Source organism: Lissotriton helveticus, chromosome 3_1 (assembly GCF_964261635.1).
Source record: "Lissotriton helveticus chromosome 3_1, aLisHel1.1, whole genome shotgun sequence".
NCBI lineage: Eukaryota > Metazoa > Chordata > Amphibia > Caudata > Salamandridae > Lissotriton > Lissotriton helveticus.
Window position 1 is genome coordinate 223911799 of NC_136061.1, and position 25444 is coordinate 223937242.

Genomic DNA, 25444 nt, shown 5'->3' on the forward strand with positions numbered 1-25444 from the left:
CGCCACTGAGAGGCGGAAACCTCGCGCAGATGCTAAACAGAGAAGAGCTCAAAATCATGATCCTTTTCAACACTATTCGTGATGGTCTAAATCGGGCTGAGGATTGGACCACACTATTATAAAAAGAAGGAACAATCTGAAATACTTTGAACATTTTAAAATGGAACTTGAGATTGTGCAAAAAATATTGAGAGACTGGACCTTTTTAGCATATTCCTTGAACATGCTTAAATCAACATTTTGTATATAATTGTAAATATTCTGTTTATGTTTTTAATGACAATCACAGTCACACGGGCACTGCGCCGCTACATTATTGCATATTTTCACCGCGCCGCTGCACTTTATCACCACACATCACCTTTGCGCCGTGATACTCCATATACCCCTCAGAATTCCTTGATAATGAATAATAATAAAACCCCACTCCAAGATGGCGCCCATGCGCGCCTAGTCCTACCTCCCTTTCTCTTGGGGCACGCTTATCTGGCGTTCCCTCCCTTGCTCTACAGTGACTGCGACTCGGCAGAGCACTCAGGGCTAACGGACACTGCGGAGGAATTCACCCTCCCAAGGTAAGCAAAACCAGTCCATAGAACCAATTCGGCCCGCTCGCCCCCTGTTTCCAAAATGAGACTAATACGAAGTATCTCGCCCCCTGTTTCCAAAATGACACTAATACGAAGTATCTTCTACAGACCCGTCTCGAGCCATCCGTGGACCACACGGGCCAATCCTCCCCTCAAGGTAAGCCCTTCTACCCTTAGTCACTTAGGTAGAGCCAACCCGCCAAAACTCGTAATTCACACTAGCTTTCTATTCCGCAGACAAGTTTTACCTAATTGGAAACAAGGCGGAGCACACGCAATATCCTGAAATTATCAGGTAATAGCTTAAACCATGAACCCCTTGCACTTAGTACAAAATGAACCTTTATTTAATGGTCTTTTTTCTACCTTAGGCACACCCTAAAGCAGTGTCCACCTTAATATTCTTTTCCCTGAACCCCTCCGACCCGATACGGGTAAGCAACCCCCCCCCCGACAGGCACGGAATGAATGCGCACGAGCGTGCATGGTACAAGAGCAGACGCGGATGCCATTGATTGAAGAATACACGCGTACTTTGCAATTCAACTATTAGATATACCAAAAGCCTTTAAGAATATACAGGATAAGAATTATTTAATTTTTCAAAGTCGCTTTAACTCTAGCAATGACAGAAGACTGTTAATATTTTTAAATACACATGTCACGTACTTCACTGTGCGCGTGAGTCAAGGTTACAAACACCACATGCACGAAATTATCAAGCACGTTAAGTCGGTTCCGAATAGAGTGCAATGTCAGTGATAATCAGAGTCTAACACAGTGGGTAACCCCCTCTTTTTTATTTATTATTTTTATTTTTTATTTTCTATGTTTTTCCTAATTCTCTCCCTAACAGGCGGTTGTGTGTTAAAATGTATATACCAGGCAAGCAAATGTATGTATTGTGAGTCCTGATGATGATCCCGTATTACTGAGCATAAGGGATCGAAACGTCGACTTTTTTGAAGTGTTTTCACAGCCAAACTATTCTGTTTAATTCATGCTGTGTCTAGCACTCTTTTGGCACTACTTAGAAACCCTACTGAATTACAAGTGGCCAACTATGCTCCTTCTTGCCTAAAACCCTCTCTGTTTGTTCACAAAACGGTACAGGACTGTGCCTTTTCCTTATCTCATTATATATCTCATTACAAAAAATAAAATTACCCTGTCCGGCTGGACAGTGGCCAATATAGCTCCCACTGTGGACTATGTTTTATTTGTTATTCTGTATTTAGATACTCCTTGGGACCATTGTTGTTTATAAAGTATAGCTACCCACGGTCCCTGGATAACCGAATGGGTTCCCTTGTTGTTGAAAAACAGACCAATTCAAGAGGCAGGCGGATGACCTGAAAGAAAAACTCAAACTACGAGAGTATCCCAACAGGATTATCAACAAAGCTTTTAAGAGGGCGAAAAACAATAACAGAGAGGCTTTGTTAGAGGAACGAATTAAGGATCCCACGGAAAACAAACGACCCATCTGTATAACGACGTTCAACACAATGTCCAACGAGGTGTCCAAACTTGTTAACAAACACTGGAGAATACTAACAAGTGGTGAACTAGACCTGGAAAAACCAATGTTTGCGCACCGCAGAGGACGCAACCTCAAAGACATATTGGTACACACCCGACCAAAACCAACAAATGCGTCCTCACAACCATCCATAAGCGTCCAGGGACATTTTCCATGCGGAAACTGCAGCAGCTGTCATCGACAGAAAAAAGCACCAAACTCAACTTCAGCAATGGCTCCACATGGGAACAAAGGAGATTCACGAATTGCAATTCCAAAAACGTGATCTACCTTATAAAGTGCCCATGTAACCTGGAGTACGTCGGCATGACTACACGAGCCATAAAAACACGAATGAATGAACATAAGAGTAATGTGCGTTGTAAAAAAAGTACAACAAAAATGGCTACGCATTTTTTGACATCCCAACACTGCGTAAACGACTTAAAATGGACTATCATTGAACAATTACCCTCTGATGTGGGTCTCTTCCAAAAAGAACAACGGTGGGTGTTCCGTTTGGGTACCCATCTGAATGGGCTTAACGATGATGTCCCATGGAGTCAATTGTCAGCGTAAGAGACTATCAAGGAACTTAACTGTGAAAAACCTACATTGTTACAGTGATCAGTGCCCACCCTAAGTGATAGTGTCCGCTAGGCAATATAGGGTGACTATAAATCCGAATCCTAATCTGAAATCTGTCAATATGCATATAGGTCTCTCCTCCTCTGTTTACCCCTCTAAACTCGTCCTGATTACTCGGACAACAATAACATTGAAAACCCTAATGCAGCACGCGCACTGTAGACATTCAGGAAATGACAGTGTCCGTCTGTGAATTAGGGAGACTATGCGTCCGATTCAGAAAATCTGTCAATAAGCATATGGCTATCTTCTCCTTTATTTACCCCTGGAAACCCGTTTCATAACTCGGACAACAGTAACATCGAAAACTCTAATTGAAAACTTTAATGCAGCACGCGCACTGTAGACATTCAATCTGACATGCGTGTGTCAGGTGCGCATGCGCAAGGAACGAACACACCATCTCCCAATGCGCATGCGCCCAGGAACAGTGGTAGGCAGGCGCACAAGTTCAGGATCAACCACCGACGCATGCAGACGCTGATCCTGTGTTAACGCGTCTATAACATACAGACGCCCTGTATGGCTACATAGCGGAATACCCATACATGGGAACAGTTTTCCTTCCGCCCAATTAGTGAAACGGGCTATAAATAACCATGACCGCTACCTGACTCCACACCAGCGGAGCAGCGTGCGGGGTAAGGTGGTGATCAGAGCGTCCTGACTTTGTGAGTATGATATTGAAGAAGTACTAATATGCCACGATCGTCTGAACCCATCTATGTAAGTAAGTGTTACAGAATGAATTATAAAAGCCACATCATTCTTCACTGCAGATAGCCATTGGAGCAGCACCCCAACGTTCCTATTTTGCTCATGAAGCCTACAACCAAGCTTCACAAGTAGGAATACAACTTACAGTAAAATCCTAGTTTTCTATGTGTTTTATGTTGTATGTGTTGTGAGTCCCCCCCTTTTTTTCTACGAGCTTATTAATAAGCAAATGGTGAGGTTCCAGGTGACTGCACCTGCATGAACTACCCGCTACATGGGTAACCATTAGGTGACATATATTTTTTGTCTTTCTACAGGTCATTGTGCTTGTAGCAGACCGCTGTAGGCACACTTAGCCTATTTCAAGTAAAAATTCACTTTTTTGTAAATACACATTTTTATGTAGTAGAAGACGTGAGTAGGGAAGGGAGTCTGTGCCCCGTCCTGAAGAAGGAGCTTGTCTCCGAAACATGTCGACACTAAAGCACATCAGAGGTCCTGTTCATTAATACAACAGGTTGACCTCGCCCTGCACTTTCTTTTAACAGTACCAGCCAGAGTACAGAATAAAAAAATTTCTTTACCACTCTAGTGCCAGGTACTTTTTAACTTTTCACCACACTCCCTACTCACTTTAAACATAACCCACACACTGTACACCACACATAGCCACTACCTTAAGTGCTCCCACGTAGCCGTCGGTCGCAGCACGCCGCATCCCGATAGAGGGGTGCGAAGACCCCGATGATGAAGCATGACACCAAGGGGCCTTTTGGTGTGTGAGGGGTATTTTCACAAACACTGAGTGCTTCAATACTCATTGAGCACTCTCTCTTCCCAATTAATGTTGGATTTCCTTTGTTTATTTATCTTCCAAAACTGATCAGCATGTTGCTGGCCAATTTGGCACACCCGATAACTTCTGCTCACATGAAAGTGTATTTCCTTGTGTCACCACTCAAAGTATTTGATTTTTAGTACTGTGATAGCAATGAGACCCTACTTGACCATCTGTTAAATGGATGGAGGACTCAGGAATGGTCTGGAAATTAATTCATTTATGCCTCTGCGCACATGGCCAACAGATCAGGATCAGATCCACCATGTTTTGAAAAAAGGATCATATGTTGGGGATAACATGCTTCTTCTTTATTGATGCTTGAGGATACAGGCTGGCCCAGCTCCTTTCGGACATGGAGATGATCGGTCTCAAACAAATGGTACCCAAACAGTACCCATACATAACGCAGTTCACACTTTGGACTTTATGTTTACAGGTTCCACTGAAGTAAGTTGCGATCCCCCACTGCCCATCACATGGTCAGACCACAATTTGATCAAGTGTTCCATGCCCTGTAACAAATCATTGATCAAGCCCAGTGTCCCAGGGGGGGGCTGGCTACACTCGGGTCGGTAGACACTGAGGGGCCCAAGGGGGGAGAGGTTGAGTGAGATACAGAGTCTTTTATCAAGGATTTCAAAGATGGTTTTATTTTGATATAACAGCGTCTTTGCCGACTCGTTATCCTTTCTCTGGCAAACGCTGCTGGATCAAATGGTGGTTTTCGCGAGGTATCCAGTTTGCTGCACTGGAAGCACGGGGCTGTCTTCGTCTCTCTTCATCTCTGCCTCCGGGGTATGTAACAAGAGAAAGAGAGAGAGACCGCGTCAGACAGCAGTATGAAACCACAGTTCGTAGGGCCGGGGGTGAGGGAAACCAGTGACTGTGCGAACCCTGTGAGAGGGGGTGCTCGTGCTGGAAAAGGTTCTAGGAGGGGAATTATTTACACGGGACTGTACACTCAGTCGGAAGGCTGGACCCGTTGTGCCACCCAACCCGCTACGCGGCCCCGTACCTGTTGTAGCCACGCCCCTCCCGTGGGTGCGTGGCGGGGCGAAGCGTGGGTCCGCTGGCCTCCTGGCTTCGTCTCGGGTCCGGTGTGCCAGTCTTCTCGTCTCCTCTCTCCTTCTCGCGATCCTCCTCCGTACTCCGCTCTCGATTCTCCTTTCTCCTGGGAAGCGCCGTCCGTCGTTTCCGGGGCTGGGCTCACATTTGAACTTCCTCCCGGGCAAGTGATGGGCGGGGCTCCGTAGTTCCAGGTCGAGTAGTTAAAGGGACCGCCGTCCCCAGTCTGGCTTGTCCAATAGGTTTCCTGCTCCTCTGTCCATGCGGGTTCCGGCGGCTGTTGAGAAGTAAAGGTAGTAGGTAACAGGGGAGTGGAGTCCCACCAATCACTATTATGTTCCCTGTCCGTACGGCACGCTCCGTCACATACCTCCCCCCCTGGCATCTCCCGTTCGGGGAGAGGAGTCATTCGGGACAAGAAGTCCGCATTACCATTCTCTTTGCCCTTGCGGTGCTGAACTGTAAAGGTGTAGGGCTGCAAGGAAAGGATCCACCGCAGCACCCTAGCGTTATTGCTGCTGTTCTGATGCATCCATTTCAAGGGTGCGTGATCGGTATGGAGGATGAATGGTTTCCCTTCTAAATAATAGCGCAGTTTCTCCACGGCCCACTTAATCGCTAGACCCTCCCTCTCAATGGTGGAATATCTACATTCCCGGGGAAAAGGCTTTCTGCTAATGTATAACACGGGGTGTTCCTGCCCATCTGTACCTGTTTGGGATAAGACTGCGCCAATGCCTACACCCGAGGCATCTGTGGCAAGTGAAAAGGGCTTCTCAAAATCCGGGGACATTAGCACCGGGGCAGATGTCATGCATTTTTTTAACTGGTGGAATGCAGTAAGGGCTTCTGGGGAGGGGTTCATTATCTCTCGGTTCTTTTTCTCTTTGCCCAGGAGATCTGTCAAAGGGGCTGCCTTCTCCGCGAACCTGTCAATAAATCGGCGGTAGTAGCCTATGAGGCCTAAAAAGGCTCTCAGTTCTCTTTTGTTTGAGGGAAAAGGGACGTTGGTTATGGCTTTCACCTTCTCGCTTTGTGGAGCAATGGTTCCCTCCCCCAAGACGTACCCTAGATACCTGACACTGGTGAAGGCTGCTCGGGATTTTTTTGAGTTAACGTGCAGCCCTGCTTGACGAAGGGCGGTCAGTATGGTTCCCAGGTGGTTAAGATGTTCAAACCAATCCCTGCTGTAGATGACTATATCGTCCAGGTAGGCCGAGCTGAAAGAGGTGTAGGCCTGTAATACCGAATTCATAAGTCGCTGGGATGTCGCCGGGGCACCATGAAGGTCAAAGGGGAGTACGGTGAATTCATATAGGCCATTGTCGGTGACGAAGGCGGTCTTCTTACGATCCTCCTCTCGAAGAGGCACCTGCCAATACCCCTTCGTGAGGTCGATGGTCGTGATGTACTGTGCATCCCCGATTTTTTCAATGAACTCGTCCACTCTCGGAATCTGGTAGGTGTCGAAGTCCGAGATGGCGTTCAAAGCTCTAAAATCCATACAAAAACGCTTGGACCCGTCCGGCTTGGGTATCATGACTATGGGGGATGACCAATGACTAGTGGAGGGTCGAATCACCCCCAATTTGAACATCTCTTGTACCTCTTTCTGGACAGCCTCCCGCCGGGCCGCGGGGATTCGGTATGGTCTTTGCTTCACCGTTTTCCCTGGGGGGGTTTCGATGCAATGTTCGATCCTGTCGGTTCTCCCGGGTAGGTCAGAAAAGACGTCGGTGAATGACAGGAGAACCCCCTGCAGATCGGTCCTCATGGAGGCCGTTAGCTCCGGATTCACCACTAATTGATCCAAAGTGGAGGCGGCCGATTTGGACGCGGCTTCAATCCATTGGGAGTCATGGGGTATAGGTCCCAGCCATTCTTTCAATAGATTAATATGATAGGTCTGTGTTTTGTTTGGAGAAAGTCGTAATCTATAGGTGGTCTGTCCTATAGTTTCAATGACCTGAAAGGGTCCCTGCCATTCATTCGTTGCTTTGCTGCTTAGGGAGGGAAGCAGCACCAGGGCCCATTTTCCTACGGCAATGCTTCGCAACTTCTCGCCTTTGTCGTAGTTCTTTTCATATCGGTGTTGGTGAGGTTCCAGGCTGGAGTGAGCCAGATTCCTCAGTTTGCCCAGCCGGGATCGGAGTTGGGTGGTGTATTCCAGCATGGTCTTCTGTTCCTGTAGCTCTTCCGTTTCCCACAAGTCTTTGGTCATCTCGAGGAGGGACCTAGGGAGACGCCCGTACAAAAACTCGAATGAGGAACACCCCAGGCTACTTTGTTTCTGTGCTCTTAACACATAGAGGGCCAAAGGTAGTGTTCGTGCCTTCTGAGGATAACATCTTTTTCAGGGTCGATTTAAGGGATTGATTATAACGTTCGACGAGGCCATCGGTTTGTGGATGATATACCGATGTTCTCAGGTGTTTTATCCCCAGGGATTTACACACTTCTCGCATGAGTTTAGAAGTAAAGGGGGTGCCCTGATCAGTCATGACTTCTTTCGGGAACCCGACGCGGGCATACAGTTCAACGAACTTCTCCGCAATTGCTGAGGTGGTGCTGGTTCTCAAGGGGAACGCCTCCACGAACCTAGTGGCGTAATCCACAATTACTAGGGCGTATATATTCCCCTTGGTAGATCGTGGTAAGGGCCCGATGAGGTCCATGCCCACCCGTTCGAAAGGAACCCCGATGATAGGCATGGGCTGTAGTGGCGCTGCGCTGGGTCGATGGGTGTTCTTCCTTTGACACACCTCGCACTTGGCACAATACTCCTGTACATCCCTGTAGATCCCTGGCCAAAAGAAGTGTCGGATGATGCTCTCGGTGGTCTTTTCTTTTCCCGCATGACCTGCTGTGAGATGGGTGTGTGCAAAGAATAACACTTGCTCTCTGAAAGAGGATGGTACCAACAACTGGCAACCGCTGGTCTCCATGGCCTGTCTATATAACAGGTCGTTCTTGATCAGGAATCGGGGTTACGTCTGGGAAGGGTTACCTTGGTTTTGGTGTGCACTGTCCCAGGCATTATATAGGGTTCTATCTTCGGTCAGCGCAAACCGGAAACTTCTATCTGTTTCCCAGGGTTCGGGGGTTATGAATGCGGGAGAGGGTTGCACCTTCTCGGAAGGTCTCGGGGTAGGTGTCTCCCTAAAAAGCGATAGGAATTCGGGGTTGTCCATACCCAGAATCATATCCTCTGGCAAAGTATCTACTACTCCTACCCTAATAGTACATTTATCCCTATTCGGTATTTCTACAGAGATGGAAGCCAACGGGTATGGCTTCACGTCTCCGTGTACACATCGGATAAACACCTGGGCCTCCTGTATATACTGTTCTGGTAGGACAAAGCGCACCTGCACTACTGACTGTTTGCACCCCGAATCGAGGAGGGCCCTCACCCTAAAACCATTCATCCTCATACTCACGTAGAAGGAACTGCCCAACTCGGCCGAGTACATCACAGTCTTCGATAGATATCACACCTCCATTGGCTCCTCAGGGGGTCGCTTCCGGGGGCACATCCTCGCAATGTGACCCCACTCCCCACATTCATAACATTGTGGTCCTTTAAACAAGGGTGACATCATCCCTGTGGCTTTCGTTTTGGGGGCTTCGATTGGCGGTCTCGATTTCCGCTCTATCTTCAGGTGAGGGAGGGTTTTGCTGGATTTCTCGGTTTCCACGGTGCTCAGTCGGGGCTGTGCCCTGGCATACTTGGCAGCCATCTCGATAGCTTGTTCTACTTCCAACCCTACGTGTTGGCGAAGCCATCTTTGTGTGGCATATGGCAGAGCGTCCATGAATTGTTCTAGGTAGATTTTGTTGAGGATTTCCTCCTTGCTACACACCTCCGGTTTTAGCGATTTGTTGGCGGCCATACGCAAACGAAAGAACAGGGTCTTTGGGTTCTCCCCTGGCAGGCCTCTTTCTTTTCTAAACTTCACTCGATAGGCTTCCTGATCTAAGCCCAGGTGATCCAATATCACTTCCTTCACAACTGCATAGGGCGTGTTTCCTAGGGCGTTCGCGGCTTGATAGGCCGATTGCGCTTCTCCGGTCAGGAGGGGGGCAAGAAAGAAGGGCCATTTGTCCTCGGGCCATCCCAGGGCTCTAGCGGCCCTTTCAAAATTGAACAGGAACGCATCCGCGTCTTCCCCCTGGATGTACTTTTGTAAGGCAATGCCGGTGGGGTGAGGAGAGTGTACTTGTGCTTCTCCCGTTATGAGCGGGAGGGGAGAGGGCACATTCCTCAGTCCTTCTATGTGGGCCGTCAGGGAAGATTTGAACAACTCCCTATCCGCTTGGGCTGCTGAAAGCTGGCGTTCCACCGCCCACTCGAGTTTTTGTTGTCCTTTTATGATATGCTCAATGAGCGTGTCCATCTTGTCGCTACAGATGGGTGGTGTTGCTGATCCCACTTCTGACACCACGTGTCCCAGGGGGGGCTGGCTACACTCGGGTCGGTAGACACTGGGGGGCCCAAGGGGGGAGAGGTTGAGTGAGATACAGAGTCTTTTATCAAGGATTTCAAAGATGGTTTTATTTTGATATAACAGCGCCTTTGCCGACTCGTTATCCTTTCTCTAGCAAACGCTGCTGGATCAAATGGTGGTTTTCGCGAGGTATCCAGTTTGCTGCACTAGAAGCACGGGGCTGTCTTCGTCTCCCTTCGTCTCTGCCTCCGGGGTATGTAACAAGAGAAAGAGAGAGAGACCGCGCCAGACAGCAGTATGAAACCACAGTTCGTAGGGCTGGGGGTGAGGGAAACCAGTGACTGTGCGAACCCTGTACACGCTGTGAGAGGGGGTGCTCGTGCTGGAAAAGGTTCTAGGAGGGGAATTATTTACACGGGACTGTACACTCAGTCGGGAGGCTGGACCCGTTGTGCCACCCAACCCGCTACGCGGCCCCGTACCTGTTGTAGCCACGCCCCTCCCGTGGGTGCATGGCGGGGCGAAGCGTGGGTCCGCTGGCCTCCTGGCTTCGTCTCGGGTCCGGTGTTCCAGTCTTCTCGTCTCCTCTCTCCTTCTCGCGATCCTCCTCCGTACTCCGCTCTCGATTCTCCTTTCTCCTGGGAAGCGCCGTCCGTCGTTTCCGGGGCTGGGCTCACATTTGAACTTCCTCCCGGGCAAGTGATGGGCGGGGCTCCGTAGTTCCAGGTCGAGTAGTTAAAGGGACCGCCGTCCCCAGTCTGGCTTGTCCAATAGGTTTCCTGCTCCTCTGTCCATGCGGGTTCCGGCAGCTGTTGAGAAGTAAAGGTAGTAGGTAACAGGGGAGTGGAGTCCCACCAATCACTATTATGTTCCCTGTCCGTACGGCACGCTCCGTCACACCCAGGTTAGGGGCTACTAGAGACAGACACCAATGGAAGGTGGTTTCACCTGACTCCTCCTCCGAGGTCTTCACACCTACTACTATTACTCTGCAAACTGACATTAACATGGCATTAGCAGCATACCATGATTCCCTCGCGCAGGCTTTCGATCAGGTAGCACCCATTAAAAAGCTTCCAGCTTTCTCCTCCAGAAGCCAAGCCCCCTGGAATTCTACTGACCTGCGTCAGGAGACGTCCAACTGCAAATGCCTGGAACTGGGTGGCGTGCTACCAAATCTTTCCGGGATAAAGACGCTTACAGGCTGCTGCTTAGCAGCTACCACAAAAAGATTAAACAGCCTGTAAACTTTACTTAATACAAAAGATCAATTACGCAGGACATCTACTAAAGAATTCTTTAAAACTCTGAGCAATTTAGTAAAGCCTCAAGCTTTCAATCGGACCATCCTTGCCTCGCAAACATTATGCGACTTCCTGGCTAACTTTTTTGTAGACAACATAGATACATGACCAGCAGGAGGATATAGCTGATTTAAGCCAACCTACCCCGAATGTCGCTAATGCTCTGGCAAAATTTGAGCCAAACTCTGTGGAACAGATTCAGGATATGCTGGTTCATGCGAAATCCGGATCTCCTGCAGACTTATGTCCCCCCAGGATTACTTCCTGCCTAGCCCAATCCATCGCGCTATCAGTAACAACTCTTTATAATTTATCATTAGCCTCTGTCAAACTCCCAGCAGAATGGAAGTCTGCCCAAGTGCTCCTATTTTAATGAAACCTGCTGCCAACCCAGAAATCCTCTAGAACTATTATCGACATTTCTCTGCCTCCCATGCATGAAAATGTGCTTGAAAGCCACTTAAATAGACAACTAGCTGCTTTATTTTGGGGCCCAAGATCTTGGACACCTTACAAGTGGGTTTCAGAGCAATGCGCAACCACAAAGACCGCTCTAGTGGCAGTTATTGATACCATCAGACTGTTATTAGATGCAGGTACTCCAGTTCAGTTGGTATTGATAGATCTATCAGCGGCTTTCGATGCGGACTCTTATCCGATCTTAATCTGCAGACTGCACGATTCAGGGGTATATGGCAGTGCGCTACACTGCCTTAGGGACTTCCTCAACAATTGAACCCACACCATCTTTTTAGACTCCTTTAAATCTCGCATTATGAAAGCCAATAAAGGAACTCCACAGGGTTCCTCTCTGAGCCCGACATTGTTCAATATCTATGTAGCCCACCGTCACAAATCATAAGATCATTCCACTTTGAGACCATATCATTCACTGAGGACATCCAACTTCTCATCTCTTGTGGGCATGACCTGGAGCTAGTTAAGTCTCAGTTCGCTACGTGTATGAGAGAAACTGCGGATTGGATGACCAAAAACTGTCTGCAACTGAACAGCGAGAAAACCAAGATACTAATATTTGGCAAAGCGCAGGAGCTCTGGTGTTTTGACTGGTGGCCCATGGAATTTGGCCCTGATCCAATACCAAAACAGGTTCTAAAAACCTGGGTATCAAACTCGACCTAACCCTTTCTATGAAAGATCAGGTTAGCAAGCACTAGCTGTGGCGCTTGCTTTGCCACTATGCGTCTCCTAAACCTAAAACAAAGTCTTTCACTGGCTTCGTTCGACTTCTAGAAAGACATTGGTCTAGCCACTAATGACAAGTTGGCTCGAGTATGGAAGTGCTTTACTTGTGGCAGCTAATTAAAGGTCATTAAAGAATTCACAATCTACTGGCAGAACAGACTATTAATTACAAACCCCTGCGCACCCATCACAAAACGGACAGGAAAAACAGCGGAGTATTTATTTTATTTTATTTATTTTGAGAATTTTATAGAGCGCGCAGCGGCCCCAACGGAGCGTCCCGGCGCTGAAACTCTGAAAAAAAAAGAGAGATCATAGGGGCAGATATCCAGATTTAGGAGGAGAATAGGTGTGTTTTCAGGGATTTACGGAAGACTAATTCAGTGTGACAGGTGCGTAAGGCTAATGGGAGTTTGTTCCAGCACTGAGAGGTACAGACCTCAAAGGTTTTGCCACCAGCCCGAGATCGTTTAAATCGGGGGGTTTCCAGGAAATGAAGGGTATTGGACCGTAGAGTCCTGGAGTTGGCATAGGGTCGAAGGGTGTGTTTGAGGTGTGCCGATCCCTTGCCTTTTGAAGCTCGAAAGGCCAGTGTCATGGCCTTGAACACACATCTTTTAGCAATGGGCAGCCAATGTAGCTTACGGAGATGAGGAGTAATATGGTGTCTGTCAGGGATTCTCTCAACCAGCCGTGCGGCGGCGTTTTGGACCGTCTGGAGTTTGTGGCAGAGGCCCGCTGTGATGCCAAGGTAGAGGGCATTGGCATAATCAAGATGAGATATGATCAGGGCCTGGATCACAGTCTTACGGCAGTCTGCCGGCAGGTAGTTGATTAGGCGTTTTATGGTTCTAATCTTGGCAAAACAGGAGGTTGCGACTGCTTGCACCTGATTTTTGAAGCTACGTTGAGTGTCCCAGCGGACTCCGAGATTTCTCACCGAGTCTTTAGGGATGGGAGCTAGGCACAAGTCTTCTGGCCACCATAAGCTGGAGTCCAGGGGGGATGGTGTATTGAAAAAAAGAATCTCTGTTTTTCCGGCGTTGAGCCGGAGGGAATTGGTATCCATCCAGCTCGAGATGTCCCTGAGACAGGATTTCAAAGGATCAAAAGCAGAGGTGGAGTGGGAATCGAAAGTGAAAAGAAGCTGGATGTCGTCAGCGTAGGAGGTAGATTTGATCCCCATCTGTGCAATCAGCTTGGCCAGAGGGGTGAAATACACGTTAAAAAGGAGCGGGCTCAGGGAAGAGCCCTGTGGGACTCCCCATTTGAGTGGTCTGGCCAAAGAAGAGAAAGGGGGTGTGAAGACCTGCTGTGTGCGGTCCGAAAGGTAAGATGAAAACCATTTCAGGACAACACCACCCAGCCCAAGGTCCTCCAGTCTTTCCAGCAGGATTTTGTGAGAGACGGTGTCGAATGCTGCCGATAGATCCAGCAGCACCAACACCGCCCTCGATCCCTGGTCAAGCGTCCACCTCACCGAGTCGGCCATTTCGATAAGGGCCGACTCGGTGCTGTGGCCCGACCTAAAGCCATGCTGGGAGTCGTGGAGAAGACCATTGGTTTCAATATATTTCGACAGCTGGGAGTGTGCCAGTCTTTCCAAGATCTTAGCTGGGGCAGGCAAGAGAGAAATAGGCCTGTAATTGCTGGGATTGTCTGGATACAGGTTGGGTTTCTTTAGGATGGGAACTACGGAGGCATGTTTCCATTTGGCAGGGAAACAGCCCGTTCTGAGTGAATCATTCCAGATGAGATTGAGGTAGGGGTTAAGAAGGGATGCATGTTTTTTATATTGCTTGGCAGGCCAGGGGTCTTTGGGTGAGCCTGATTTGCATTTGGTTAGTTCGGCCAGAGAATCTGCCTCTGATATGGTGTCGAATTCGAGTAGGGTGGGTAGCTGGGGAGAGAGGGTAGTGAGTTTCTTTTTTGCCCTGCAGTTTTGGGGAGGGGGAAGGAGGAATAGATGGCCTCAATCTTATCCTCAAAGAATTTAGAGAGTTTGTCGCAAAGCGACTGGGAGGCGGGCTGAGTACGAGTCAGCGCAATAGGGTTAGTGAAGGATCTCACTATATTGAAAATTTCCCTAGGGCCATTACTGGCAAGTTGGATTCGGGATACCAGAAAATCACGTTTGTGTTTTTCGATCATTCTCCGGTATTTTTTAAGGGCTGATTTGTAAGTAATTTTGCTGTCCAGGGAGAAGTTGAGTCTCCAAAGGCGTTCCAGGGATTTACAGGAGGCCTTTTTCTGCCGCAGCTCATCAGAATACCATGGTGCGGAGGGAGTCGCCCTGTAGGTTTTTATGGGTTTGCTGGGAGCTAGGGAATCCAAGGCCTGAGTAATCCAAGAGTCCAGGTGGTCGATCAGTATGTCAGGATCGGACGACAGACAAGGAGGAGAGTTTTTGAGGTGTCCCAGGAGTGATTCAGGAGTAATACAACTCCAGTTTCTACCAGATGATTTAGGGGTGATGGCGGGTCTGGTGTGGCAGGGGCTGTCAATCTCGAAAGGGATGAGGAAGTGGTCCGACCATATAACCGGGATAGGAGATGTAACTCGGATAGATGGTAGGTTGGAACAGATCAAATCCAAAGTATGACCGGCTTTATGGGTAGGTAGGGTAACTGTTTGGACTAGCTTACAGGCGGCAAGCGTCGAGATGAAATTGCTGCTGTGGGGGCAGGAATCGTTATCGACGTGGAGATTGAAGTCCCCTAGGGCGGTGAAATTGGCGTATCAGGAGTACCAACCTGAACCAACACTCCGCTTCTGCACATAGTCTGGCATCTAGCACTTCCAGGGCAATATGTCAAGCCAGAATGAAGGCAGACGAAAATCAATCAAGGTTCCTAGACTCTCAACTAAGAACAATCTGACCCTGCCAACCTATCTTTAGGAATAGCTTGATACAACAGCCCCTAAAAAGACAGCATTCCCGACAGATCAAATGCACATGGACTACTTCTTCCTAACAAACTATTAGACTGAACTACTCAATTATCTTCTCAATCTGGCGAAGTGTCCACAAAAGATAACTAACTCTGGACCAACAAAATAAACACACCATAAGAACATCAATGGGAGAACATAGGGGCATATTAGCAAGAACCTCGTTAAAATTATCGCAGTTTTAGCGGCAGGAAACTGCCGCTAAAACGGCGATAATTTTAACGAGGTTCTTGCTAATATGCCCCATAGTTCTGCAAAGTGGTGACTGAATGACATTAAATATCACCCAACCAACAACTACTGAATTCAACATTGGTAGGAAAGATATAAATTCTATATCTTAATAATACAGAGTTGATTACTTATTTCTAATCAGTTACAATGTTACCAGAACATCAAAAAGAAGCTATATCTATCAATAAATTACTCAACTTTAATAGGTTACAATAAGCGGCTATACCATGCAAACAATTCCATAAAAAGTGGTGATTCCCTGAACCCCATTCTAAAACACTGGTAGTGTCAGGAGCAGAAGGGAGTGTTGTTCTTATATTAGTTCCTAAGGGAATGCTAATCCTTGTAAAGTTCAGATGCAGGACTTTGGTTCTCCGTACTCCCAGATCGCTAGATCCATGCCAGAATTTCAGGACATCCTCCTAAATTTCATTTGTATGCAAATAATCGAAACGGAAATCATTTGCCGTCAACGGAAATTCTGAAAATCTAATAGCATGTCTCATTTCAGCCTGATACCTTCATATTCAACACCATCACAAAATCTTGTAAAAAACACAACTATAGATGGTTTATTTGCTACTGGCACATTTCTTCAGATTACTAAATTGTCACACTAAAGGTAGGGATTTTACTGTGAACAGAGCTGAAGTATGACCATACACTTCGTCTATCTGTATCCTGGGTCGATATGTCTTTGTGTCTCTGGTAAATACTGCTTAATATTCATATATATAGGAATGAAATCCCATTAGGAAATAATCACATGATACTTTAGACAGGCTTATTCTGGAATTCGGCACCCAGGAGAAGTAGAAGCACATTTTGTTTCGAAAAGAGATAGGTCTAGCCATGGCTGTACCAGAATTCGATCTACATAGGACAGCAATCTTTTGGGCCTGGTGTACTAAGACACAAGTAAAAAAAAAGTAGTCATAAATTGAGAACCAAGGGGCATATTATCAAGATGTGCGTTAAAAACGCACATCGCACACTTCCTTATCGCCGGCTATCGCCGGATTTTATCGCCGTGATAGCGCATTATTATCAATGCGCAACACGTAGGCGATATTAAATCCGGCGATAGTCGGCAATAGGGAACATTAGCGCGTGAAAACAAGCGTTGTTGTCAGGCGCTAATGTGTGCCTTGATAATATGGGGCGGTGGATTCAGCTTTATGATCCACACCCCCATGTTAACAATGCCTAACACCTGATCAAAGCAGGCGTTGGGAGACCTGCGATAAACGAGTTTATCGCAGGTCTCCTCCTCCCAACGCCTGCCTTGATAATAGGGTGTTACCACCTCCAACCACATTCTACATGTGGTTGGACGTGGGAACGCCCACCCTGCATCCCATTAGCATTATCTATCGCCCCCAGCGCGAGGGCGATAGATGAAGTCAAGAATACGTCTCTAACTCCGGTTAGAGACGTATTGAGAATAGTGCAATAATAATAAAAAATGCGTTAGCGACTTTAAAAAGTCGCTGACGCTTTTATCGCGGGCTTGATAATATGCCCCCAACTTTTTTCTGACCTGCCTCCGATTTTACTAATTTATGTACTAATAGGTAGCATCACAAAATCTTCAGTCGTAGAACGGCCTGACAAATGGAGATTGATTAGGCATACCGCAATTTACTCCCCCGTAAGCTATCCCTGGAGGTGGCCTGACAGGATTCACAAAGAGAAAGGTGTTCTCAAGGGACGTATTCCCTTGTGTGTATTAGTTACCACCTCCTTCGAGGTGTCGAAAGCTGATCAATGGCTTGCAACCGCAATTGCAGTAGCAAACCGTTGATACCATTGTGACTCGCACGAAGGACGGAATGCCTCTTTCACGACCCTTCGTAATGGCGATTAAGAATAGATCGTAAAATGGGTTTAGTAAATAGAAAAAAATACATTTTTTGATCACAAACACTGACTTTGTGAATCGCAGGGTTTGCAACGGCGTTAATGGCTTTATGCATCTGTCCCATTCGTTAGAAAAAACTGCATTAAAGTGAAGAATATTTTAAAGCAAAAAATTGCATTAGGCCTCAGACCGTTATTATTTTCATGGCTGGCCTGATAATGGAAATAAAAACTGCCAATTCACTGTTAGAACACTGAGTATTGCTAAACTCAGCTACAATGTTTTGGTAAAAAATGTATAGAAATAGATTGCACGTATGTTTGGATCGGATGTTTCCTGTATGGCTAACCTTAATGCAAGCTGAGAAGCAGCTCTGCAGTGTCACCTGCTAGGATTAACAAGCATTGAAAATGCAATAGGTCTCGCAATAACGCGAGTCTGAACTATTAGCATTGTAAATGATTATGCCCTTTATTTTTGCGTTCTGGTTTTTGGAACATAAATAAAAGGCTTTGCCATTTACAAGGCCTATAGCTTAAATTTGCGTTAAAACGAGACCTATTGCATTGCAATGGTGGTGGTGCTGCTGAGTTTTCTCTGAATCTGCACCCACAATCTGCACCCACAATCTGCACCCACAATGTGTGAGTGGCGTTGCGTGTGTGAGTGGCGTTGCGTGTGTGAGTGGCGTTGCCTGTGTGAGTGGCGTTGCCTGTGTGAGTGGCGTTGCGTGTGCGAGTGGTGTTGCGTGTGCGAGTGGCGTTGCGTGTGCGAGTGGCGTTGCGCGTGCGAGTGGCGTTGCGCGTGTGAGTGGTGTTGCGCGTGTGAGTGGCGTTGTGCGTGTGAGTGGCGTTGCGCGTGTGAGTGGCGTTGCGCGTGTGAGTGGAGTTGCGTGTGTGAGTGGCGTTGCGTGTGTCAGTGGCGTTGCGCGTGTCAGTGGCGTTGCGCGTGTGAGTGGCGTTGCGCGTGTGAGTGGCGTTGCGCGTGTGAGTGGCGTTGTGCGTGTGAGTGGCGTTGCGTGTGTGAGTGGCGTTGCGCATGTGAGTGGCGTTGCGCGTGTGAGTGGCGTTGCGCGTGTGAGTGGGGTTGCGCGTGTGAGTGGCGTTGCGAGTGTGAGTGGCGTTGCGCGTGTGAGTGGCGTTGCGCGTGTGAGTGGCGTTGCGCGTGTGAGTGGCGTTGCGTGTGCGAGTGGTGTTGCGTGTGCGAGTGGCGTTGCGTGTGCGAGTGGCGTTGTGTGTGTGAGTTTTCTCTGAATCTGCACCCACAATCTGCACCCACAATGTGTGAGTGGCGTTGCGTGTGTGAGTGGCGTTGCGTGTGTGAGTGGCGTTGCCTGTGTGAGTGGCGTTGCGTGTGTGAGTGGCGTTGCGTGTGCGAGTGGTGTTGTGTGTGCGAGTGGCGTTGCGTGTGCGAGTGGCGTTGCGTGTGCGAGTGGCGTTGCACGTGCGAGTGGCGTTGCGCGTGTGAGTGGCGTTGCGCGTGTGAGTGGCGTTGCGCATGTGAGTGGCGTTGTGCGTGTGAGTGGCGTTGCGCGTGTGAGTGGAGTTGCGTGTGTGAGTGGCGTTGCGTGTATCAGTGGCGTTGCGCGTGTCAGTGGCGTTGCGCGTGTGAGTGGCGTTGCGCGTGTGAGTGGCGTTGCGCGTGTGAGTGGCGTTGTGCGTGTGATTGGCGTTGCGTGTGTGAGTGGCGTTGCGCATGTGAGTGGCGTTGCGCGTGTGAGTGGCGTTGCGCGTGTGAGTGGGGTTGCGCGTGTGAGTGGCGTTGCGAGTGTGAGTGGCGTTGCGCGTGTGAGTGGCGTTGCGCGTGTGAGTGGCGTTGCGCGTGTGAGTGGCGTTGCGCGTGTGAGTGGCGTTGCGCGTGTGAGTGGCGTTGCGCGTGTGAGTGGCGTTGCGCGTGTGAGAGGCGTTGTGCGTGAGTGGCATTGCGCATGTGAGTGGCGTTGCGCGTGTGAGTGGCGTTGCGCGTGTGAGTGGGGTTGCGCGTGTGAGTGGCGTTGCGAGTGTGAGTGGCGTTGCGCGTGTGAGTGGCGTTGCGCGTGTGAGTGGCGTTGCGCGTGTGAGTGGCGTTGCGCGTGTGAGTGGCGTTGCGCGTGTGAGTGGCGTTGCGCGTGTGAGAGGCGTTGTGCGTGAGTGGCATTGCGCGCGCGAGTGGCATTGCGCGCGCAAGTGGCGTTGCGCGCGTGAGTGGTGTTGCGTGCGTGAGTGGCGTTGCGCGCGTGAATGGCGTTGCGCACGTGAGTGGCGTTGCGCGTGTGAGTGGCGTTGCACGTGTGAGTGGTGTTGCGCGTGTGAGTGGCGTTGCGCGTGTGAGTGGCGTTGCGCGTGTGAGTGGTGTTGCGCATGTGAATGGCGTTGCGCGTGTGAGTGGCGTTGCGCGTGAGTGGCGTTGCGCGTGTGAGTCGCGTTGGGTGTGTGAGAGGCGTTGCGTGCGTGAGTGGCGTTTCGTGCGTGAGTGGCGTTGCGTGCGTGAGTGGCATTGCGTGCGTGAGTGGCGTTGCGTGTGTGAGTGGTGTTGCGTGTGTGAGTGGCGTTGCGCGTGTGAGTGGCGTTGCACGTGTGAGTGGCGTTGCGCGTGTGAGTGGCGTTGCGCGTGTGAGTGGCGTTGCGTGAGTGAGTGGCGTTGCGTGAGTGAGTGGCGTTGCGTGAGTGAGTGGCGTTGCGTGAGTGAGTGGTGTTGCGTGGGTGAGTGGCATTGCGTGTGTGAGTGGCGTTGCGTGGGTGAGTGGCGTTGCGTGGATGAGTGGTGTTGCGTGGGTGAGTGGCGTTGCATGTGTGAGTGGCGTTGTGTTGATGAGTGGCGTTGCGTGGATGAGTGGCGTTGCGTGGATGAGTGGGGTTGCGTGGGTGAGTGGTGTTGCGTGGGTGAGTGGCGTTGCATGGGTGAGTGGCGTTGCGTGGATGAGTGGCGTTGCGTGGATGAGTGGGGTTGCTTAGATGAGTGGTGTTGCATGGATGAGTGGGGTTGCGTGGATGAGTGGGGTTGCGTGTGTGAGTGGGGTTGCTTGGGTGAGTGGCGTTGCGTGGGTGAGTGTGGTGTTGCGTGGATGATAGTGGGCTTGCGTGGGTGTGAGTGGCGTTGCGTGTCTGTAAGTGTTGCTGTGTGGGTGAAAGTGAGACAGAGCCTTTGATGTGGCCTGGCGCAGGAGAAATGCTGCTGCTGCTAATTAAATACAAGAGCGGCCGGGAAGCGGCCAGGAAACACAAGTACGGCCGGCCACATAATTAGGGGAGGAGAAGCTGCACAGCACACGCTGGGAGAAGCCCTTTGATGTGCTGTGCGGCCGCGATGCGCGCTCTGTGCTGGGGGAGGGGGGAGGGCCATTAGCCTGAACTCGCGGCAAGATCAAACGAAGGGTGGGAGGGACATTGAGGAACAGGAACAGATGGCCATGAAAGTGTATGGGCCAAAAGCGCGTGCCTGTACGTGCACTCGAAGAAAACGCCACGAAAAAAAGCGGTGGTTTGACAATCAGTTCGAGCACTTGAATTCTCGGCCATTTCCCATTCCTTCGGAATGGTAAAGGACGAGACCTAAAAAAGCACATAGTTCTACGTTTACTCATGCAAGCTAGTCTTTACCATTGTTTGTTTTCAGTTACTTGTGTAATTTGGATTTTTCACAGCATGTAGTATTGCTTAAAAACACTCTGGTTTTGGGAGCTGGGGGGGCACTCGCAGGCAGGGGACTGGGCTTTGGTGTTACATGTAGCGGTGGGAGGCATTAAATACTTGGGGGTGTTCATCTCAGAGGTCCCAGCGGTATCCTGGGAGCGGAATGTAGTGCCAGTGTGGGAGCGGGCTCGATCAGACATCAAAACGTGGACCCGCATGCCACTGACCATATATGGCAGGTCGGCCATATTTAAAATGGTGGCCCTTCCCAGGCTGCTATATCAGCTGCAGAATCACCCCTATCCAATTCCCTCTCACTGGTTTTGACAGGTGAACGCGGTATTGGGACAGTTCCTCTAGGCCGGGGCGCAGTTAGAATTGCAGTGCGTACTTGCTTTTTGTCCTCCTACTGCGGTGGTTTAGCGACCTCTGATATCCTATAATACTATCAGGCATCCCAGCTCCTCGTCTTAAATGATTGGTGGTACGGGGACAGGGGAGACCCGGTGTACGCTCTGGAACGCTTCCTAATGGGGACACATACGCTACACACTATACTATATGCAACACAGATCCGGAAGACACTACCACCTGGCACGCAGTTAGTGTTTCAAATTTGGAGGCAGGCCTTGCGGCGAATGGGTTGGTGGAACACATTGACAGGTGAAACTCCCCTCTGGCGTAATGGTCGATTCCCTGATCTGGCAGCTCTACAGGGTTTTGGGGGGTGGGATAGTATTGGAATTTCCACACTGGGGGATGTGCTGTCGGGGGTGACCCTTAAGTCCTTCCAGGAGTTGAGCCAGGAGTTTGGCATGCCCCGCGCTCAGTTCTTTAAGTACCTCACCCCGTACCTGGATGGATTGGAATCGCTCCCCGAGTTTAGCCCCCTAGAGGCCAAGATGTTCATGGGAGACCTGGGGACCAAGAAGATATCCCGCATATACCAGTCCTTAGTTATTCATTGTTCCCCCTCCTTACAGAAGCTACGGGAGTCCTGGGAGTCGGATGTTGGTGAGTTAGAGGAAGACGATTGGAGGGAGGCATTGGATGGGCCCCGAGGTGCCGCTATTTCGACACGTCTCCGGCTTATACAGTTTAAATACCTCCATAGGGTATATTTCACTAGACAGCGCCTATGGCGGGCGGGTCTGGTAGCGTCCCCGGACTGTTTACGTTGTGGGCTTGTGGTTGGTACATTTTTACATACGGTGTGGAGCTGTCCGGTACTGGTTCGGTTTTGGAAAGGGGTGTGGGACTGTCTGTCTGAGGTCCTGGGATGGGAACTCCCCCAAACGCCACAGCTAGGCCTCCTTCATATGTTGGAGGGGCTGGGGGGAATATCTACAAGAGACATTTGCTGTTGTTGGGCCTTACTCTAAGTAAGAGGGACGTGGCCAGAGACTGGAAAAATACGCGAGCCCCTACAGTTGTACCGTGGAAGAGGGGGCTCGATTTCTGCATGGGGCTGGAACGGCCGATTTTTGTTGCCCGGGGCTGCCCACGGAAACACTTTAAAATTTGGAAGCGATGGACGGACTTTAGGGGTCTGTGGCTCGAACCCCCTACTGATCAGGACCCCTTGGTAGACATATGATAGGTCATTGAAGACTGGTGCATGCACTTGGCACAGATTATTTGGAAGGAAGCGGAGACGAGGGAGGGAGACCGTGCGACTGGGGTGGGGGAGTTTGGGGGGAGGGGGAGGTTGGGGGGGAAGGGAGTTGGGGAGCGGGAGGGTTGAGGTTACATTGAAGGTCTATGCTTTTCTATTTGTTTGATCCTCATTTACGAAGAAAACTGGATTGTACTCTACCTGTTGAAGCTTACATGTCTTGCAGCTATCTCTGGGTTACAGAGACCTGCATGTTGTATACAATCTCTAATAAAAATTGTTTTAAAAAAAAAAACACTCTGGTTTGCATCACATCATGCTGACCAGGGTCGCAATAGCAGAGAAATACAGGGATGGCAGTGGCGACCTCTGGAGATTAATGCTCGATTTCTTCCTTCTTCCTCCTCTAATTCAGAAGATTTTCCTTGTGGCAATCCTAGTGCTAAATGGGGCAGCACTGACATGCAAAGTCCTCACTTCTCTGCCACTAAGATACTCACTCATGATCTGGGAACCGAAAAGCAGCTGCCTTTCCGACTCCACCCTCATTTGTAGGAAAGACCCTTCGTGGACCTAAATTCTGGTCTGCGCATGGCTGTTGTTGCCTCACATTCCTGTCAATGGTAGAGGCATTGAGTAAGACATGTGTAAATCGACAGTCAGACACAACTACACATAAAAAAAGATTTGTAAATCAGGTACACTCACTGGTATTTTAGGATAACAGATAAGGAAGCCCTGAGACCAACAGATATCAAGGTGGAGCAGTTAGGTTGTCACAGGAAGAGGTTGTGTTTAAGGGGTGACCACTAGGAACTCTGAGGCTTTCTCTTGCATGTGTAAAGTTATGTTACAGATGTGAAGGTTTTGTGAGAGGGACCAATATATCTTCAAAAGAATAAGTCGGTGCAGTGATAATAGAGAAAGGAGCAGTTCAGAGCAAGGTTGCAGGGTGGATGTAGGAGAGAAGGTAGTTGATATCAGAGAATTGGATTCAACTCCAGTGATATGGGTGGTAGAGCAGCAAATGTTGTAGGTTTGCAGAGTGAAGGACGTAGATTGTTGTAAGTGTGAGGAGTTTGTTGTTGATGCTTTTGTGGAAGTGTCACCAGTGGATACTGGTGTAAGGCACTTCCAAGGCAGGGCTTTTACCATTAACTCCCTTTTCATCTGTTTTGCAGCAAAGACATTTGCTGGCGTAAGAAGCTTGACAACAAACCTTATGAGGATGTTGATATCGATAAACTGAAGCGATACACCTTTCATCATGCACCGGAAACACCTCAATACCGTATCTGAGTACGGACGCCCAGAAATGTAACCCATGGCTAAGTTACCTGATAGACCCAGCTTGTCTCGTCACACTGAAAGACACACATAAGTCCATCCATGTGCTGGTTCTGATTTCTGCTTATTATTTCATGAGTTTGCATGTCTCTTCCATAGAATCCAAAGAAACCTTCACTGATATCTAGCCTGTATGTGGTGAATGATGTTATTTTTTAAAACAATGACAACACAGCCATGTTAAAGTGTAAATGGCAGTGCCATATATGCAAGCCTATAGGCTATCATATAATTGGTTAGTAAGATTCAGAAGAAAATGTCTAAGATATGAGACCATATATCAAATGATAATGAAGGATCCCCGAACCATCATGCCATCTCTTGATTCCGAAGAAGGAACAGCCTATGCCTTGCTACATGTTGAGGAATATTCTAGACTACTCTTTACTGATGAATTTAAGTACATTGTATTATTGCATAATAAACACTGTAATATTCTGTAAATGTTATTGTTATGTGAAGCAATATGAGGCTGTCACACATACATCTCAAGGGTCTTAGCTGAAGTGCTCTTTAAGACTAAAAGAAGGGTCAGTCAACCAGGAACAGGTTGCACCCACAGCCTTTCATTCATCATTTGACTCATGTTTGACTTGGGTTGTGGAGGGTATGTAGAAGGTGTAACGCTTGCAAGGGGAATACTCCAAAGTGGAGGCGTTCTTGGTCAAGAGATTAATATCCATATCAGGCATCCTATTTACAAGTGGAAAATCTGTTTGAATGGAAAACAGAGGTAACCTTCCTTAATTCTGCGAACAACTGGAGATACTTCCTGGAGGCTGTCCTGGAATGGCCTTGATTGCTCGGATTTTACAACATGATACAATGGACATGGACGAGAATAAGGACATTGTCATACTTTCAGGCAGCGGGAGATACGCTGGGAAATATTAGCCAATGGGTAGAGCCAGTGCAAGAAATCCCAATCGAAAAGATGGAAGTTGACTCCTTGTAAGAGGTCACATTCATTCAGTTTGGAGGGGGGATATTATATTTTATAACCCTGTTACATCTTTGACTCTAAGGGTCCTATTCACAACTCAAGTCCGCAATGCACTTGTGAAGGTTTGCATCTCAGCCGAGTTTTCTCAACTTACAAACATTTCTAGAAATATGCCTAGAATGTTGTGCCAGGTTCAGCTTTCCAGGTATATTTGTGGGAATGTTATTTGACCTTTCCTTACAAGCTCCTTTCCCTCTGCGCTGAGTTCTCTGCAGATGCATCTTTTTGTCAGTAGGTAAAATATTTTTCCTCATGGAGAAAACCACCAGGGGTGCTCCATTCCCCTTTACATCCTAGTAAATTTATTACCTTTTCTAAAGCGAAAAGAGGAGGAAGAGGAGTCCAGGAATGAAATATCCTTCCTAAGAAAACCACACCTTCGAACGCCCACTTAAACCCCTTGCGTAGGATGGACTACTGCAGACTCCCCTGCACACATGACCGAGAAATCTACTTTAGTAAATACGTTTATGCCTCCTG

At 48.7% G+C, this 25444-nt stretch overlaps 1 protein-coding gene across 1 annotated transcript in view; it reads left to right on the top strand.

Annotated features, from left to right (window-relative positions):
• UPK3B (uroplakin 3B) overlaps nt 1-25053 on the top strand; it is a 320938-nt gene extending 295885 nt beyond the window's left edge. Inside the window, exon 6 of the mRNA XM_078679659.1 lies at nt 23796-25053. Within this exon, the coding sequence (XP_078535785.1) occupies nt 23796-23913 (118 nt within the window). The 3' untranslated portion in view covers nt 23914-25053. The remainder of the gene's footprint in view (nt 1-23795) is intronic.
• Nucleotides 25054-25444: the final 391 nt, after the last annotated feature.